General features: G+C 50.7%; 1 protein-coding gene and 1 long non-coding RNA gene across 2 annotated transcripts in view; one reads left to right on the top strand and one right to left on the bottom strand.

Moving 5' to 3' along the window:
* LOC140393648 (uncharacterized) overlaps positions 1 to 19,939 on the bottom strand; it is a 74,754-nt gene that overhangs the window by 17,488 nt on the left and 37,327 nt on the right. The window lies entirely within an intron of this gene.
* The window catches only part of LOC140393646 (acidic mammalian chitinase-like), an 89,294-nt gene that overhangs the window by 45,199 nt on the left and 24,156 nt on the right, over positions 1 to 19,939 (top strand). The window contains exons 5-7 of the mRNA XM_072479926.1: positions 258 to 314; positions 3,196 to 3,361; positions 11,326 to 11,450. Of these exons, the coding sequence (XP_072336027.1) occupies positions 258 to 314; positions 3,196 to 3,361; positions 11,326 to 11,450 (348 nt within the window). The remainder of the gene's footprint in view (positions 1 to 257; positions 315 to 3,195; positions 3,362 to 11,325; positions 11,451 to 19,939) is intronic.

Raw genomic sequence — 19,939 nt, 5'->3', positions numbered from 1 at the left:
TGCAGCGAAGGTTTACCAGGCTGATTTCTGGATTCATTAAATACTGAATCATTTAATAACATATTTCCAAGAAGGTGCAAGATCAAGCTTGCAGCTATTTTCCCAGATAATCTCTAACTAAGCACAGTTTCCCTGTTATATTCCAACGGTTCTTGTTTAGCTATTTCTTAGGCCACTGAAACAAATATTTCCTCAAGATTTAAAAGTTCAGCTTGGTTGTTAAAATAATACTTGAAAAATTATTTTATTTCTTACAGAAATCCTCAGTTGAAGACGCTTGTGTCTCTTGGAGGGTGGAAATTTGGTTCCAATGGGTAAAAACTGCATTGGTGAAGTATATTAATGCAACAAATATAATGTTAAAATTATTCCCTTAAAAGACAATCTGATTTAACATACAGACACGGCATATACATTTTCCATAATACTATTAACTTGAAAAATGAGCCATGGAACTTTTCAAAGGCTGCAAGGCTATAGATAGAGATTAGCTGAGTAAAGAAACTAGTCCAATTGGGAAAATTGTCCACTGAACCTGAAAAGACCAGACACTGTGAATCTTAACAGCAGTGCCTCAATAACTTATTGGGGGGTTTTCCAGCCACGTTACACCCGGCGCAAATCCCATCATATCGGGAAAATCTGGCATGCAGCCCAAAACAGGATTTGTGCATTTGTGATGTGCCCGAGCCCGCACGCTGGCATGATTCGGATCTCGGTCTTATTAGCGTGCATTTGAATTCATTGTAATCTCATTTGTAAGATTAAGGTCAGATGTTCTGGCCTCACGGAAACTTCCCACCCACCAGCAGGATGTCAAGCTGTCGCCAATTACTACTGGTGTTTAAAAATGGGAACCAGGGGCCATAAACTCCGAGAGGGAGGGAGGAGATGCGTACCTCTCTCCACTTGTTCATATTCAATTTCACATTACATTAACTTTTACGAGCCTCTGCAGTTTAGCCAACTGCTGTCTTCCTCGTAGGACCTATGGAGATTGTTGACAATGTATTTCTCGTCGTATTAACTCTCAAGAGCATCCTCAATTGCAGTCCTGGGGCCAGGCTGAACTCACTTTTTTTTTCAATGTTCTTTTTTTCATTCTGCATTATGAAAGCTCTGTGGGTTGCTGGAGATGATTTTTTCCCCATCCAAGCAACTGGCAAAACTCAGATGTTAGAGTGAAAGAGTTCTTGTACGGTGAACTTTCGTAGCCAGTGTTGAATTTTCAGACTGAACGCCAGAAAACTGACTCCCTAGGGCACAGGGGATCCTTATTTGGGCAGAAGGGAGTAATAAAACTGTAGGCAGCACGGTAGCACAATGGATAGCACTGTGGCTTCACAGCGCCAGGGTCCCAGGTTCGATTCCCCGCTGGATCACTGTCTGTGCGGAGTCTGCACGTTCTCCCTGTGTTTGCGTGGATTTCCTCCGGGTGCTCCGGTTTCCTCCCACAGTCTAAAGACGTGTAGGTTAGGTGGATTGGCCATGATAAATTGCCCTTAGTGACCAAAACGATTAAGAGGGGTTATTAGGTTACGGGGTGGGGTGGAAGTGAGGGCTTAAGTGGGTCGGTGCAGACTCAGTGGGCCGAATGGCCTCCTTCTGCACTGTATATTCTATGTTCTAAGGGGCTGGCTGCATGCAACCTAGAGAGAGAAGGTGGGACAGTAATTTTTTTTTTGGGGGGTGAGCAATATGGGTCATGCAGTGGCTGCCCAGGTGCATTCAGTGTAAAGGCATAACAGTAATAAGATGGCAGGATGTCTAACCCTCAGTTTCAAAGGTGTATATTAGTGTTGCCCTTCTCTGCCTCTGAGAGACTTTGTACCTGCTTACATTCCAGCAAGTCATGGTCGTCCAACCAGTTGGCCATTGTCATTTATCCTTCACCACTCTCAACTGCCCTCGTTCTCCAAGTCAGGGATAGGGTTTGAGTCCTTAAGCAACAATGTGATAAGGGCAGTAGCTAATAGGGGTGACGTTGACTACCAGAGACAGTGTAAGACTGTTATCCTCCAGGATCATGAGGACAAGGGGTTTTGGGAGGGATTGAGGGTCATGGAATCGATGACCTAACTGACTGCCTCCCCTTCCCAGATTATTGAGTTTTATCAAGATGGAGCCAGTGAGCTGGCAATCATCTTAAATACTGTTCTGGAGGTGGGACAGATGTCGCCAACTCCAACAAGGACAACCCAGGCTGGAGCCTGCGCTAAAACAACAGAGGGGCCATTGGTCAGGCTCTCATAGAAACCTATAAAATTCTAACAGGACTAGACAGAGTTGATGCAGGAAAGATATTCCCAATGGTGGGAGTGTCCAGAACCAGGGGTCACAGTCTGAGGATACGGGAAAGACCATTTAGGACAGATGAGGATAAATTTATTCACCCAGAGTGGTGAGCCTGTGGAATTCGCTACCACAGAAATAGTTGAGGCCAAAACATGTTTTCAACAAGGTGTTAGATATAGCTTCTGGGGCAAAAGGGATGAAAGGATTTGGGGGAAGGCAGGAACAGGCTATTGAGTTGGATGATCATCCATGATCACAATGAATGGCGGAGTAGGCACAAAGGGCTGACTGGCCTCCTGCTCCTATTTTCTATGTAAATCCCGACTTCCCATTAGGCCAAGGAGGGAGAGGCAGAAGACAGCGGAGAAGGAGATCCCGTGTGTAAAGGATCTGTTTGTTCTTCCATTGAGCTGTCAGGCACCATGTGCCACTGAGGACTCTGGTTGACCAAGGACCTGGCACCTCATGGAGGAGGAGGATACCCACTCCTTGTGGCCTTGCAGCTCACTGCAGCCCTGAACCTTTTGGCTACTGGATTATTTCAGGGACTTGTGGCATTTCAAAATCCTCAGTCGACAAGTGCATCCGAGTGGTGATGGATGCTCTGTATGCCCGACCGTGAAACACGGGTCCTCCGTTGGTGTCGGCACTTAGCTACAGGAACGGAGAATCCAGACGATTGAGTTGCAGACTATTAGAATCAGAAAATAATGCTTTTTATTTAAACCTGTTGAAAAGATGTTTGTTGTTTGTTTTTTTATGTAAAATATGCAATTTTTATGAATGTTAAAATAGAATATGTTGCACTGCATGAAGTTTCATGTTTAGATTGTGTTAAATGTGAATAAAATAACACCGCCACTTTTAAAATTTCCTCTGAACCCTCTGCCTCCTTCCTAGTTTTACCAGAATGGTGTCGACTCCGACAAACAGAGCAACATTCAGCCACTCTGTGATTCACTTTCTGAAGAAGTATGATTTTGATGGTTTTGATCTGGATTGGGAGTATCCAGGTTCTCCAGGAAACCCACCAGAAAACAAAAAACTGTTTACTGCTTTGATTTTGGTAAGAAGAACAGCTTTCACTTTGTGGTGGTATGTCATAGACTGATAGAATTTACAGTGCAGAAGGAGGCCATTCGGCCCATCGAGTCTGCACCGGCTCTTGGAAAGAGCACCCTACCCAAAGTCAACATCTCCACCCTATCCCCATAACCCAGTAACCCCACCCAACACTAAGGGCAATTTTGGACACTAAGGGCAATTTATCATGGCCAATCCACCTAACCTGCACATCTTTGTACTGTGGGAGGAAACCGGAGCGCCCGGAGAAAACCCACGCACACACGGGGAGGATGTGCAGACTCCGCACAGACAGTGACCCAAGCCGGAATCGAACCTGGGACCCTGGAGCTGTGAAGCAATTGTGCTATCCACAAGGCTACCGTGCTGCCCCAAATGTATTAGGGGTCATGTGGGACTGTGAAGCCGTGATGCTATTGGCTGACAGATCCCGGGTCCTGGTTGGCTGCTGACTCCTGGCTCCGCCCTGAAGGCGGAGTATAAGAACCCGAGCTTCTCCCCGCCGCTTCATTCTGTTGCTGAACTGCTGGGGACAAGTCTCGCTTAATAAAGCCTGAATCGACTTCATCACTTTTCGTCTCTCTCGTAAGTCATTGTGCGCTACAATTTATTAAGCGAGCTTAAAAGACGATGGAGCTCCGGATCGCCCTGGAATGCCTGCGGATCAGCCCCCACGCAGCGAACTCAGCAGCAGTATTTAAACACTGGCAAGCATGTTTTGAAGGCTACCTCCGAACGGCCCCCGGCCGGATCACAGAAGACCAGAAAATGCAGGTCCTGCATTCGAGGGTAAGCCCGGAAAGTTACCCTCTCATAGAAGACGCAGAGGATTTCCCGACGGCGCTCGCATTACTGAAGGGTATCTACGTTTGGCCCGTGAACCAGGTCTACGCGCGCCACCAACTCGCAACGAGACGGCAAAGTCCCGGAGAATCGCTAGAAGAATTCCAGGCCGTGCTGCTAATTTTGGGACGGGGCTGCAGCTGCCCGCCGGTGAACGCGATCGAACACACGGACATGCTAATTCGCGATTCTTTTGTGGCAGGTATGAACTCTCCCCAAATCCGCCAAAGACTTTTAGAAAGAGAGTCGCTAGGACTTTGAGGCACGGGCCCTTGCAGCTTCCCTAGATGTGGCCTCGCAAAACGCCCGCGCCTACGGCCCCGACCGCGCAGCAGCCCCTTGGGCTCCGTGGACCCCCGTCGCAACAAATCCCCCCCCCCCCTCGCAGGCTTGCGCGGTTAAAGCGCCAGACCATCCCGGGGGGGCCCGCTGCTATTTCTGCGGGCAAGCGAAACACCCCCGGCAGCGCTGCCCGGCCCGCGCAGCTATTTGTAAAAGCTGTGGCAAGAAGGGCCATTACGCGGCAGTGTGCCGGTCCCGGGGGGTCGCCGCAATCCCCGGAGAAGAACGAGCTCAGCATATCCCAAACGCTCCCCAGCCCCCCCAGCGCCCCATGTGCGACCCGCGGGTGCCGCCATTTTGGGTCCCGGGCACCACGAGGGGAGGATGGGCGCCGCCATCTTGTGACCCCCCAGCCACGTGCGATTCATGGGGGCGGCCATTTTGTCCGACCACGTGCGATCCATGGGGGTGGCCATTTTGTCCACCCCCGGCCGCGTGCGATTCATGGACGCCACCATCTTGGTTGACAACAAAGGACCCCAGCATCGACGGCTCCACGGGGTCCGAAGAAGACGCCGCGACACTACTACCACGACTGGCTTTGGTGACTCTGGATCAATCACGGCCCCGGACGCTCCAGACGACGACAACGACGGTGCTGATCAACAGACACGAGACACCATGCCTGATCGACTCCGGGAGCACTGAAAGTTTTATTCACCCAGACACGGTAAGACGCTGTTTTCTGACCGTCCATCCAAGCACGCAAAAGATTTCCCTAGCTGCAGGATCCCACTTCGTAGAGATCAAAGGGTTCTGCATCGCGAACCTAACAGTGCAAGGGAGGGAGTTTAAGAACTACAGGCTCTACGTCCTTCCCCAACTCTGCGCGCCCACATTACTGGGATTAGATTTCCAGTGTAACCTGCAGAGCCTAACATTTCAATTTGGCGGCCCAATACCCCCACTCACTATCTGCGGCCTCGCAACCCTCAAGGTTGAACCGCCGTCCTGGTTTGCAAACCTCACCCCGGATTGCAAACCCGTCGCCACTAGGAGCAGACGGTACAGCACCCAGGACCGGATATTTATTCGGTCTGAAGTCCAGCGGTTGCTGAAGGAAGGCATAATCCAGGCCAGCAATAGTCCCTGGAGAGCCCAGGTGGTAGTAGTAAAGACCGGGGAGAAGCAAAGGATGGTCGTAGACTATAGTCAGACCATCAACAGGTACACACAGCTAGATGCGTACCCTCTCCCCCGCATATCCGACATGGTAAATCGGATTGCCCAGTATAAGGTTTTCTCCACCGTGGACCTCAAGTCCGCCTACCACCAGCTCCCCATCCGCCCAGGTGACCGCAAGTACACAGCCTTCGAGGCAGACGGGCGTCTATACCACTTCCTAAGGGTCCCATTTGGTGTCACAAACGGGGTCTCGGTCTTCCAACGGGAGATGGACCGAATGGTTGACCAGCACGGGTTGCAGGCCACGTTCCCGTATCTCGACAACGTAACCATCTGCGGCCACGATCAGCAGGACCACGACGCCAACCTCCAAAAATTCCTCCAGATCGCTAACGCCCTGAACCTCACATACAACGAGGAAAAGTGCGTTTTTAGCACAAACCGGTTGGCCATCCTGGGATACGTAGTGCGCAATGGGATAATAGGCCCCGACCCCGAACGCATGCGCCCCCTTATGGAATTTCCCCTCCCCCACTGCTCCAAAGCCCTGAAACGTTGCCTGGGTTTCTTTTCATATTACGCCCAGTGGGTCCCCCAGTATGCAGACAAGGCCCGCCTGCTAATACAGTCCACTACCTTCCCCCTGTCGACAGAGGCTCGCCAGGCCTTCAGCCGCATCAAAGCGGATATCGCAAAGGCCACGATGCGCGCCATCGACGAGTCCCTCCCCTTCCAGGTCAAGAGCGACGCATCCGACGTAGCTCTGGCGGCCACCCTTAACCAAGCGGGCAGACCCGTGGCCTTTTTCTCCCGGACCCTCCACGCCTCAGAAATCCGCCACTCCTCAGTGGAAAAGGAAGCCCAAGCCATAGTGGAAGCTGTGCGACATTGGAGGCATTACCTGGCCGGCAGGAGATTCACTCTCCTCACCGACCAACGGACGGTAGCCTTCATGTTCGATAATGCACAGCGGGGCAAAATTAAAAATGACAAGATCTTAAGGTGGAGGATCGAGCTCTCCACCTTCAACTATGAGATCTTGTACCGTCCCGGAAAGCTGAACGAGCCTTCCGATGCCCTATCCCGCGGCACATGTGCCAACGCACAAATAGACCGCCTCCAAGCCCTCCACGAGGACCTCTGCCACCCGGGGGTCACTCGATTCTACCATTTCGTAAAGTCCCGCAACCTCCACTACTCTGGAGGAGGTCCGTACAGTCACCAGGAACTGCCACATCTGCGCAGAGTGCAAACCGCACTTTTTCAGGCCGGATAGAGCGCACCTGATCAAGGCTTCCCGCCCCTTTGAACGCCTCAGTTTGGATTTCAAAGGGCCCCTCCCCTCCACTGACCGCAACGCATACTTCCTGAACGTGGTGGACGAGTACTCTCATTTCCCCTTCGCCATCCCCTGCCCCGACATGACAGCGGCCACAGTCATTAAAGCCCTTGGCACCATATTCACACTGTTCGGTTGCCCATAGCGACAGGGGGTCCTCCTTCATGAGTGACGAGCTGCGCCAGCTCCTGCTCAGCAAGGGCATAGTCTCGAGCAGGCTACAACCCCCGGGGGAATGGGCAAGTAGAGAGGGAGAACGGCACGGTCTGGAAGACCGTCCTGCTGGCCCTACGGTCGAGGGATCTCCCAGTTTCCCGGTGGCAGGAGGTACTCCCGGATGCTCTCCACTCCATCCGGTCGCTGCTGTGTACCACCACTAACCAAACGCCTCATGAGCGCCTCCTTGTCTTCCCCAGGAAGTCCTCCTCCGGAACGTCGCTGCCGACCTGGCTGGCGGCCCCAGGACCCATCATGCTGTGGAAACATGTGCGGGCGCACAAATCGGACCCGTTGGTCGAGAGGGTTCACCTTCTCCACGCGAACCCGCAGTACGCCTACGCCTACGTGGCGTACCCCGACGGACGACAGGACACGGTCTCCCTGCGGGACCTGGCGCCCGCCGGCAACACACACACCCCCACGACACCGATCATCCCCTCCCTGCCACCGGCGCACCCCGCGACCGCCCCCTTCCCGGGGAGATCGGTCCTCCTCCCGTGCCCGCCCAGGAGTGAAACAGGAACAAACACCGAAACGCTCCCGGAGACGACAACGCCTGAACATGCACCTACACCACCACCGGGGCTGAGGCGATCGACGAGGTAGACCAGACCGCCCGCTCGACTCGTGGCATCCGCATGACACCAAGAATGTTGTATTGTAACAAAAAATGTTTTTTCTTGCTAATATTGTAAATAGTTTCACAAACTTGTACATAGCCCAGTGTAGGGCTAAAACTGTAGTAACATGTCCGAAATTTTCCTTCCAGGGCCAGCCTTGTAAACCCCTACCACCATGCGAACCACCACCCCGCCGGGTTCCTTTTTAACAAAGGGTGAATGTGGTGGTATGTGTTAGGGGTCATGTGGGACTGTGAAGCCGTGATGCTATTGGCTGACAGATCCCGGGTCCTGGTTGGCTGCTGACTCCTAGCTCCGCCCTGAAGGCGGAGTATAAGAACCCGAGCTTCTCCCCGCCGCTTCATTCTGTTGCTGAACTGCTGGGGACAAGTCTCGCTTAATAAAGCCTGAATCGACTTCATCACTTCTCGTCTCTCGTAAGTCATTGTGCGCTACACACTTCTAAAACATACCAAATACTATGGGCGCGATTTAATGAGTAAAGTCCGTTCTGGGCAGGAATCAAGCGCCGGGAACGACCCCACTATCTAACGGCATTCTTTTCATCGGCCCCCTGTCAGGGAGTATCCCGCCGAGGCCACACTTTGCTGAGCAGAGCTGCTCAGTACAGGAAGAGATCAGAGCATCATTTTTAAATGGGGCCACGATCTCTCGACCCCCCCACCCCCCACGCCCCAACTCACCTTTTGGGGGATCCTTGAGCCCTGCACCCCACCACATGCTGGCAGAGCATCCCCGGGCCCGATCCCTGATGTGGCAAACTGGCAATGTCACCTGGGCACTGTCAGGGTGGCAGCGGCAGGCTGGCAGTGCCAAGGTGCCTGGGTGGCACCAGCAGTGTCAGGGTGTCAGTCTGCCCAGAGGCCAACTACCCGGGGACCTCCGATCACCTGGGAGACCCCCCTCCCCCGCCCCCATCATTGCCGTTCTGCCTGGTCCCCGTTGTGGGAATCAGTGCTGAATGGCGCTTGGCTGGGGTCTCCTCTGCGAGGCCGATAAGGTGCCGGGAGGCCGTTCGACCTAGTTCACTCATGTCCATTAGCAAAGGAAGCTGCCATCCTTACCTGTTCTGGTTTATATGTGTTTGTCTGCAGACCCACAGCAATGTGGTTGACTCTTAAAATGCCCTCAGAAATGGCCTAGAGAGCCCCTCAGCTCAAGGCCAATGAGAGATCGGCAATAAATGCTGGCCCTGCATGCATTCCCCGTCCAATGAATTAATTTCAAAAATATCAAATGTACTTGCTCTTAAAGAAATGAAACAGCAGAAAATAAATGGTTTAGTTGCAGAATTTAAGCGGTATCTGCATGATCTTAACATGCTGGTTAAGAATCCCCACAAATAGTTGAGTGTGAAACCGGGACCATTTTAACTCGCAGGCCACATAAGAACTAGGAGCAGGAGTAGGCCATCTGGCCCCTCGATCCTGGTCCACCATTCAATGAGATCATGGCTGATCTTTTGTGGACTCAGCTCCACTTTCCGGCCCGAACACCATAACCCTTAATCTCTTTATTCTTCAAAAAACTATCTATCACCTTACTATTCCTGATTTCCACCCAAATGGATTCAACCTTATCCTCCATAGCACCGATGTCATCCCTTACTATTGCCCGGATGTCATCCTTAATTAATAGAGCTACACCACCTCCCTTACCATCCACTCTGTCCTTCCGAATAGTTTGATACCCTTGGATATTTAACTCCCAGTCGTGAGCATCCTTTAACCATGTTTCAGTAATGGCCACTAAATCATAGTCATTCACGATGGTTTGCGCCATCAACTCATTTACCTTATTCCGAATACTACGAGCATTCAGGTAAAGTACACTTATGTTGTTTTTTTTACCTCTGTTCTGAATCTTAACACCTTGATCAGTAACCTCTCCTAAGTTATATTTCCTCTTAACATTTCTCCTAATTTTCCTTGTCGTTGAACCCATATCTTCATGTAACAACCTGCCGCTTCGTTTGCCATTAATTTTTTTACTTCCCGTTTTATTCCTTTTCGTATTCCTGGTCGTATTCACTGAGCTCCCCTCAGTCACTGTACCTTGTACTGTCGCACTTTTTGATTTTTGACTATGGCTTCTCTGCCTTACACTTTCCCCCTTACTGCCTTTTGTTTCTGTCCCTGTTTTACTACCTTCCAACTTCCTGCATCGGTTCCCACCCCCCTGTCACATTAGTTTAAACCCTCCCCAACAGCTCTAGCAAACACCCCACCCCAGGACATCAGTTCCAGTCCTGCCCAGGGGCGGACCGTCCGGTTTGTACTGGTCCCACCCCCCCCAGAACCGGTTCCAATGCCCCAGGAATTTGAATCCCTCCCTCTTGCACCATCTCTCGAGCCACACATTCATCCTATCTATCCTGACATTCCTACTCTGACTAGCTTGTGGCACTGGTAGCAATCCTGAGATTACTACCTTTGAGGTCCTACTTTTTAGTTTAACTCCTAACTCCCTGAATTCAGCTTGTAGGCCCTCGTCCCGTTTTTTACCTATATCGTTGGTGCCTATGTGCACCACGACAGCTGGCTTTTCACGCCCCCCCCCCCCCCCCCCGCCAGAATGTCCTGCAGCCGCTCCGAGACATCTTTGACCCTTGCACCAGGGAGGCAACATACCATCCTGGAGTCTCGATTGTGTCCGCAGAACCGCCTGTCTATTCCCCTTACGATTGAGTCCCCTATCATTATAGCCCTGCCATTCATCTTCCTGCCCAGCTGCACAGCAAAGCCAGCCACGGTGCTATGAACCTGGCTGCTGCTGCCTTCCCCTGGTGAGCCATCTCCCTCAACAATATCCAAAGCGGTATATCTGTTTTGCAGGGAGATGACCGCAGGGGACACCTGCACTGCCTTCCTACTCTTGCTCTGTCTTTTGGTCACCCATTTTCTATCTCCCTCAGTACCTTTCACCTGTGGTGTGACCAACTCGCTAAACATCAAATGCATCTACACGGGAGACCGTCAGAAGTTAGCGGGAATTTCTCATCTGCTTTGTGGGACAGATGACATCATCAGATTATCATTTCAAAATATTAACTAAGCCTTGGGCAGCCAGAACTCTTATGCCTGGAATATGTTTCATTAAGATGAAATGTAGCATGATCCTTTCAAGAATTTTAACCAGAACTGGACAGGCTGGGTTAAAGTCAGGTCTCTTGCATTTCCGTTGGGAAGCTGGGCTGGCTGTAGGTAAAATACTGCAAGCCACAATTATGCCCATGATACCTGTAACTACTGCTCCCTGCTTAGATCATGAGATCTCAGATTTAGAACAAAGGAAATTTCAGCTCAGGAACAGACCCTTCAGCCCTCCAAACCTGCACCGACTATGCTGCCCTTCTAAACTAAAGCCCCTTACCCTTCCAGGGACCATATCCCTCTATTCCCATCCTATTCATTTACCCCAATATTTTGTTTCCCCCAGGAATTGAAAAAAGCGTTTACAAAAGAAGCAAAAAAAACAGGAAGAGCCAGACTACTGCTTACTATTGCTGTGGCTGCTGGTAAAGATAACATTGATGCTAGTTATGAAATACCTGAAATCTCAAAGTAAGTGTAATTTAGTTTTAATTACAGATCTGGTTTGTGCTGTGTAACTTACAAATTGGCGAGGATTAGTTCAATCATTCCTCTGTTGCAGCAAAAATTGTATTCTACTTTTGTGCACAAAAGGAAGTTTAATTTCAATCTGACACACGCAGTTTAAATTCTTTTCATTGAGCAACTTAGGTGATGAGCTGAGTTCATAAATGACACAACAAAAGGTAACTTAAATCAAAACTAGCTGATGTGAAGCTTGAGTTTAAATTAAAAATACACTATAAAAGACGAAAACTGAGGTCATTTCCTCCTTTTCACTAAGGCTACTGCCAGAGTAACAGTGGGACACTAGTTTCACGGTGGAGACGTGAAAGATAAAAATATGTGTTATAACCCTACATGGGACTCATCCAGCTGGAGATGATTGATCCCGAGTGCCGATTGGGCTGAGAGTTAACCAGGTCAACTGCTGTAGCAGCGACAGAAAGGAGTGAGGACCCTGAGATATGTAACCGGGTCCTGTGTGAATGCTGCGATGCTGAATAAATGTCTTTCTTACAAAATCTTCGGACTCCCCCTTTGCCGTTTATTTCATTGGCGAACCAGGATGAATTGAAGCTCTTCGCCTCCTTCCCTCAATTTCTTTTAAGAGTGAGTACTGAGGAACGGACTTTTGGTTTGCTGCAAGGCCTTTTTTTGGAACCTGTATTGAAATGGCAGGTGAACGTCGAGCCGCGGTTTGCAGCCGCCTTGTAAAGCGCGTGTGCTGGGAAAATTCCGGGGTCTGATGTATCCAGCAGCACAGGAGGTGACATCACCAGGGTGAATTCTGGTGATGGTTGCACATCATTTTTGTCCGTTTCCATTGGCAGTCCTTTTGCGATGCCAGCTTGCTGTGGCAGAATGGTTTACTGGGAAGTCCTTATTGGAGTTGGTCGCTGACCTTTTGGACTCTCGTTTGTGAGCGTGGCGTTGATTTTGAAGGACTGTTCCATGATGGTTGGGACTACGCCGTGGACTCCAGAGGTATTTTACATGACTATAGATGTTGCTGCAAGTCTTTTGCCTACTGACACTATTGGATCCAATATTTTTTTTGTGTTATGTGCCTGATTGAATCGGTACAGTATGAATTCTGGGGCGACAGCTCCCTGGGCATTCGATGGGCACAGTTAATTCCTGAGTTGAGCGGTTTTGGGATATATGGGGTGTACTGTTGGGCGTTATCAGATGAGTTCCGCCCCAAACCAGAGTGTCCTAAAAAAAAGGAATCCTGAATTAAACACCAAGGGTAGAGTTTTACGTCTGCACGTCCGACCTGTAAGCACGTTAAATAGCGCATGATGACGTCGGACACGTATCAGGACATCACCATGCATTTGAGCGATATTTTGGTCAGTGGACACAGGTGTGCTTTGGCTGCTTGCCAGCCGACAATTGTCCAGTTGTTGAGGGGATTAAATCCTCAATTGACCAAGATTTTACGTTCCCTGTGCAATTTCAAGTTCGGTACATGGGAAATGCGAGCAAGTGGCCCAACCAATTTTCAACTTTTTAGATTCAAGGGCTACATTCAAGGGCAGGATAAAAGGGGAATGGAGCAAATACAGTATGAGGAGTTTGGAGTTTCAGGGAGAGAGCAGAGTTGGTGTTTTGTGGTTTTGAGAGAGAGATTTCTGTGTTGGGCTCAGCACAATGTGGAGCTCTCTGGATATTGCTGTCCTCTGACACGAGAGGTTTTGTTCCCTTTGTGCGTGAGTCAGCCCCATGTTCATTCCCATAATTGTGTATTGTTTACTTAGGATGTTTCACCTTCTCCTCTGAGGAGGGCAGGGAAAAATGGAGGAGGCCTGGCCTGGTGGTCGCAGGGATCCATCTCTTGCAGAGGTGTATGTAATGCTCAATCAATGACTCCAGAAGCGAGATTGGATGACAATTGAAAGCTTTATTGGACTAGATGTTGCCCCCAGCAGCGGAGGTACAGAATACAGCAGCTAGAGAGATACAGACGCTTTACTGGGCGGAACCAGCAGGCAGGCTTCACCAATGGTCTTGCTTTCTCAGGTACCTCCCACACCATTGGTCTTACAGCATCAACCTAGGTACCGTAATACCCCTAATACCGACTACCACATTCACCCCCTGTTAAAAAAAAAAAGAGTCCGGCGGGGGTGGTGATCTCGCGTTATACAGTGGTAGAGGTGGAGGTTATGGTGGTACCCGTCGGTGGTACAGTGTTTTGCCTTGTTATATGTCACAACTATTTACAGTATTTATTTACATGTACATATCAAAATGAAGCAATTAGTCAATCGGGGGCCCTGGTCGTCCTCTATGAACATCGCAGTTTTGGCGGTGATGCAGGCGCCAGCTCGGGCATCCGTGACTCTGGGAGCGTGACTTTGGCTTCTTCGGTAGCTTCAACACCCCTAGATGGGACCAGTGGGAGAACCGATCCACCTGGGAAGGGGGCGGCCGTGGGGTGCACCGGTGGGAGGGAGGGTGAGGTAGGTGGGTGGGGGGGGTGGAGATCCAGTGGGCGCCAGGTTCAGTAGGAAGACCATTTCCTGTCGGCCGTCGAGGTACGCCACGTAGGCGTACAGAGGGTTAGCGAGAAGGAGGTGGACCCTCTTGACCAATGGGACCAACTTGTGCGCCCGCATGTTTTTGCAGAGCAGGATGAGTCCAGGAGCTGCCAGCCAGGTTGGGAGTGAGATCCCGGAGGAGGACGTCCGAGGGAAGACAATGAGACGTTCTCATGAGGCGTTTCGTTGGTCGTGGTACACAGCAGTGATCGGATGGAGTGGAGTGCATTGGGGAGGACCTCCTGCCAGAGGGAGACTGGGAGATTCCTGGACCCTAGGGCCAGTAGGACGGTCTTCCAGACCATTCCGTTCTCCCTCTCTACCTGTCCGTTTCCCCGGGGGTTATAACTGGTCGTCCTGCTCAAGGCAATGCCCTTGCTGAGCAGGAATTGACGCAGTTCGTCGCTCATGAAGGAGGACCCCCTATTGCTGTGTACGTAGGCGGGGAAACTGAACAGCGTAAAGATACTGTGGAGGGCTTTTATGACAGTGGCTGTGGTCATCTCGGGGCAGGGGATGGCGAATGGGAAATGGGAGTACTCATCAATCACGTTCAGGAAGTATGTGTTGCGGTCGGTGGAGGGGAGGGGCCCTTTGAAGACCATACTGAGGCGTTCAGAGGGACGGGGAAGCCTTTACCAGGTGCGCTTTCTCTGGCCTGTAGAAGTGCGGCTTGCACTCCGTGCAGATTTGGCAGTTCCTGGTGGCGGTCCTGACCTCCTCGATGGAGTAGGGGAGGTTACGGGTCTTGATAAAATGGAAGAATCGTGTGACCCCCGGGTGGCAGAGGTCCTCATGGAGGGCCCGGAGTCGGTCCACTTGTGCCTTGGCACATGTGCTGCGGGATAGGGCATCAGGAGGCTCGTTTAGCTTCCCGGGATGATACAAGATCTCATAGTTGTAGGTGGAGAGCTCGGTCCTATCGTTCTTTAACTTGCCCCGCTGTGCATTATCGAACATGATAGCAACCGACCGTTGGTCAGTGAGGAGCGTGAATCTCCTGCCTGACAGGTAATGCCTCCAGTGCCGTACAGCTTCTACTATGTCCTGGGCCTCCTTTTCAACGGAGGAATGACGGATTTCTGAAGCATGGAGGGTGCGTGAGAAGAAGGCCACAGGCCTGCCCGATTGGTTGAGGGTGGCCGCAAGAGCTACGTCGGACGCGTCGCTCTCGACTTGGAATGGAAGGGATTCATCGATTGCGTACATCGTGGCCTTTGCGATGTCCGCCTTTATGCGGCTGAAGGCCTGGCGGGCCTCTGCCGACAGGGGAAAAACCGTAGATTGGATTAGTGGGCGGACCTTGTCCGCATAATTGGGGACCCACTGGGCGTAATATGAAAAAAATCCCAGGCAGCGTTTCAGGGACTTGGAGCAGTGGGGGAGGGGAAACTCCATGAGGGGGCGCATGCATTTGGGATCTAGGCCTATGACTCCACCATGCACTATGTAGCCGAGGATGGCTAGACGGTCAGTGCTGAACACGCATTTGTCTTTGTTGTAGATGAGATTAAGGATTTTTGCGGTATGGAGGAATTTTCAGAGGTTGCTGTCGTGGTCCTGCTGGTCGTGGTCGCAGATGGTGACGTTGTCGAGGTACGGAAACGTGGCCCGCAAACCGTACCAGTCAACCATTTGGTCCATCTCCCATTGGAAGACCGAGACTCCATTTGTGACGCCGAAGGGAACCCTTAGGAAGTGGTAGAGCCGCCCATCTGCTTCGAATGCAGTGTATTAGCGGTCACCCGGGCGGATAGGGAGCTGGTGGTAGGCGGATTTGATGTCCACAGTGGAAAAGACCTTGTATTGTGCAATCTGATTGACCAAATCAGACATGCGGGGGAGAGGGTACGCGTCGTGCTGCGTATACCTGTTGATGGTCTGACTATAATCGATGACCATCCTGTGCTTCTCCCCGGTCTTTACAACCGATACTTGAGCTCTCCAGGGGCTGTTGCTGGCCTCAATGATGTATTCCCGCAGCAGGTCCGGTCTTGGGCACTATACCTTCTGCTCCTGGTGGCGACTGGTTTGCTATCTGGGGTGAGGTTCGCAAAAAGGGAAGGCGGGCCGACCTTGAGGGTCGCGAGGCTGCAGACAGTGAGGGGGGGTATAGGGCCGCTGAATTTAAAGGTTAAGCTCTGGAGGTTGCATTGGAAGTCTAACCCGAGGAGCGTGGCAGCGCAGAGGTAAGGAAGGACGTAGAGTCGGAAATGTTTTTGTTCCCTTCCCTGGGCCGTGAGGTTAGCTACGGAGAACCCCTTGATCTCTACAGAGTGAGACCCGGATCCGGGCCAGGGAGATTTTTTGGTTAACTGGGTGTATGGGAAGAGAACAGAGCCTTACCATGTTGGGGTGTATGAAGCTCTCTGTGCTCCCAGAGTCGATCAGGCAGGATGTTTTGCGCCCGTTGATGAGCACGGTCGTCGTCGCGGTCGAGAGCACTCGGGGCCGAGACTGGTCCAGGATCACCAAAGCGAGTCGTGGTAAAAGTTGAAGATTTCCTTTGGGCGGTGTGTGGTCATCCGAATCGGGGTGGAGGCGCGCACGGGGTCGCACATGGCTGAGGGTGGGCAAGGTGGCGGAGCCCACGCATTGCACGTGGTCCCTGGGGAACAAGATGGCGGCGCCCGGGGCCCGCACGTGGCTCAGGAAAATGAAGATGGCGGTGCCCGCGGCCCGCACGTGGCCCGTGGTGAGAGTTGTGGTGGCAGCCCCGGTTCACCCCCGGAGAGCAGCAGCGACCACCCAGGTCTGGCATACCGCCATGAAATGGCCCTTTTTGCCACAACCTTTGCAGGTGGAGGAACGGGCCGGGCAGCGCTGCTGGGGGTGCTTGGCTTGCCCGCAAAAATAACAGCGGGGCCCCCCAGGGTTGCCTGGTAGCCATGCGGCACAAGCATGTGGGGGGTATGGGGGATGCATCGGGGCCGGCCGCGGGCTGTTTCCACGCTGCCTAAGGGGCTGCCGCGCGGTCGGGGATGTACTCGCGGGCGTTTCGGGAGGCCACATCCAGGTAGCTAGCAAGGGCCTGTGCCTCCTTGAGGCCTAGTGTCTCTTTCTCTAGCAGCCGCTGACGGATTTGGGAGGACAGCATACCTGCAACTAATGCGTCCCGGATTAAAAGTTCTGTGCGGTCGCTAGCTGAAACTTGCGGGCAGTCACAGTTCCTACATAGTACCAGAAGCGCATGGTAGAATTCATCCAGCAATTCCCCAGGGATTTGTCGCTAGCAGATATCGGGCATAAACACTACAAAGATGTAGTGTCCTTTCAACAGGGCCATCGCGGCCTCTAAATCGTCCGCATCCTCGATGAGGGTGTAGATCTCTGGGCTCACCCTCGAGTGGAGGACTTGTATCTTCTGGTCCTCCGTGGGTGCAGTCGTCGCCGTCCTGAGGTACCCGTTGAAGCACGCCAGCCAGTGTTTGAAAGTTGCCCCATGGAGGCTGAGTTGCAAACACTCCGGCTTGATTCGGAGCTCCATTCTTTAAAATCTAGTCCAATAAATTGATGCTCTATCAATGACTCCAGAAGCGAAATTGGATGACAATTGAAGGCTTTATTGGACTGGATGTTTCCCCCAGCAGTGCAGGTACAGAATGCAGCAGCTAGGGAGACACAGACTCTTATACTCCGCCTTACTGGGCGGAATCAGCAGGCAGGCTTCACCAATGATCTTGCTGCCTCAGGTACCTCCCACACCAATGGTCTTACAGCATCAACCTCGGTACCGTAATACCCCTAATACCGACTACCACAATAGGCACTGGTTCATGAGGGACAGCAAGAAGGACAAGGAGCACGCCCCTGCAGAAGACACCACTATACAGCTGCCAGGATGGTCAAGCAACTCAAACTACTTGGAAATGACAGAGGTCCAGCGGCACAGAAAGTTGAAGCTTTCAAGGGAAGCTATGATGTGCATATGGCAGATAATCGGCCCAGAGATGGCCTCCAATTGTGTGGGTAGATACCCAATTCCTGTGGCTCTGAAGATCACTATGGCACTGAACCTTTATGCTTCTGGATCATTCTAAAACGCAGTGGGTGATCTTTAAGAAGTCTTGCAGTCAGCTCCACAAAGCTCTGTCAAGCTGGTGACTGCCGCCATGTTCAGGCAATTAGAACATTCATTCATTTCAGTACGGACCAATTCAGCCAGATTGAGTGGGCCAGAGGTTCTCCCTTTTGGTTTGCATTTTTTTTGAGCTAATTGAGTAGGGAGAAATGAGTTCCGGTGCATGCCAGGGTGTGGTTAGCTGACCCTCATTAGAATTTTTGAAGTGAGAGTCTGTATGTTATGCCTCTATGATGTTGGAGCCCTGTTTTGGTTTATGGGTAGACTGATGGGTGGGTTAGGCACCCTTCTCCTGGTCTTTTATAGTGGTTTCCTGAGTGGTGTCCTCATTGTGGTTGGGTCTTCCATGGGGCGGGCAGTGCTTTTGTCTCTGTTGAGGCAGCACTGCCTTGCCCCCTAGTATCTTTATTGTAAAGGCATTTAGCGCTGGTCAATGGCTAACGTTCCTGGGATAATTTGGGTGTTCCTCCCTTCGGGGAGTTCTTCTCTTCTGGATGAGCAGCGTACTGTTATAAACCCTGAATTGGTTGAGTAGGTTGCGGGCGGTTCACCCTATCGTTTTGGGGGAGAGGGAATCGTCCCCCCGCCCAGTATGCACAATTGTTGGGTCTCTTGACAATTCTTTGTCTCTTCGATGGTGGGGTATTTCCTGTCAAAGCTCATTTTGGTGGGTTTGGCGCACTGCCCTGGGTGTGGTTGGAGAGGTCTTAGTTCTGCTGGGTGTCCTGGGGGAACTTACTCCTGTGTGTTAGAGAGAATTGGACACAGCAAAGTCCAGTGCAGTGGTTGATATCTTGTGGTCCCCATATGCTTGGGACATTCCGTCTCGAAGGCACTTAAGGGCTATCCTTGGTTTACTGGCTCCAAGGAGCTCAACAGTTTGTGTTTGAGCCGGGTTCTGTACTATGATTGATATCTTGTTGCTCCCCTTATGATTGAGACATTCCCTTGTCTGAGCAAGCAACTTTTTTCGTCATAAGTAGGTGTAGGAATCTACCGTCCGGTTTAAGTGTAGTCTCGTATACACTTCAAAACTCGGTAGAATTTCGTAGAAATACACTTCTCGGATGCGAAATAAAAATCTTTTATTGTGTCTATTGATTATAATTAAGAGACTAAGATCTTCTTGTGGTTACAAATCAAATGTTCTCAAAAAGCCCTTGCCAGCAAAAGACTTTAAGAGAAATAATTGGCTTAATGGTTTACAACAAATTTAACTTTCAAAATACAGTAATGGTTCTTGCTTAAAACAAAACAGCTTGCGCGAACTTCAAGAGTTAGAGTGGAAATATGAAAATACGAAATAAGGATAGCGAGTAGTTCGATCAAAGGTATAGAGTGATCTTGGAAAGAAAATGGCTTCCCGAACCTCTATCTTTAAGAAAAATATTATCAGTCTGACTCCATCTGTCCCTACCCCCGCAATGTGCTGGTTGGCTTGGATGGGTCGCAAATGCATTTGGTTGGATGGTTTGTTGTCAATCATCAATGTGTAACATTACCTTGTTGAACTTTTAAAATTAATATAAATGTTGCATGTGGAATTCTTAAATGTGTGTTGGAATGCAAACTCTGCTCTTATCATTAAACTGGTATGTGCTGAACTCTGCGATTCTGTTCATTTGACCAATGGTAGAGCTTAAATGAACTATAATGTCAATTTGACCTTCAGTATAAAGTTGCATAAGCTTTAGCTAGCTTTTTTAGATGTTTCAAATTCTGTGCTTTGCCACTGCAAATTCTGCAAGCTGTGTGTTTTTGTAATCTACATTATGCTTGAAGTTTTATGATGAAATCCAGTTTAAAATGAATTTTAAACTGGGCTTTAGTAT

This window comes from Scyliorhinus torazame, chromosome 17 (genome assembly GCF_047496885.1).
Source record: "Scyliorhinus torazame isolate Kashiwa2021f chromosome 17, sScyTor2.1, whole genome shotgun sequence".
Lineage (NCBI taxonomy): Eukaryota > Metazoa > Chordata > Chondrichthyes > Carcharhiniformes > Scyliorhinidae > Scyliorhinus > Scyliorhinus torazame.
Note: the sequence above shows the minus strand (reverse complement) of the source record. Positions and strands in the feature narration are given on the sequence as shown.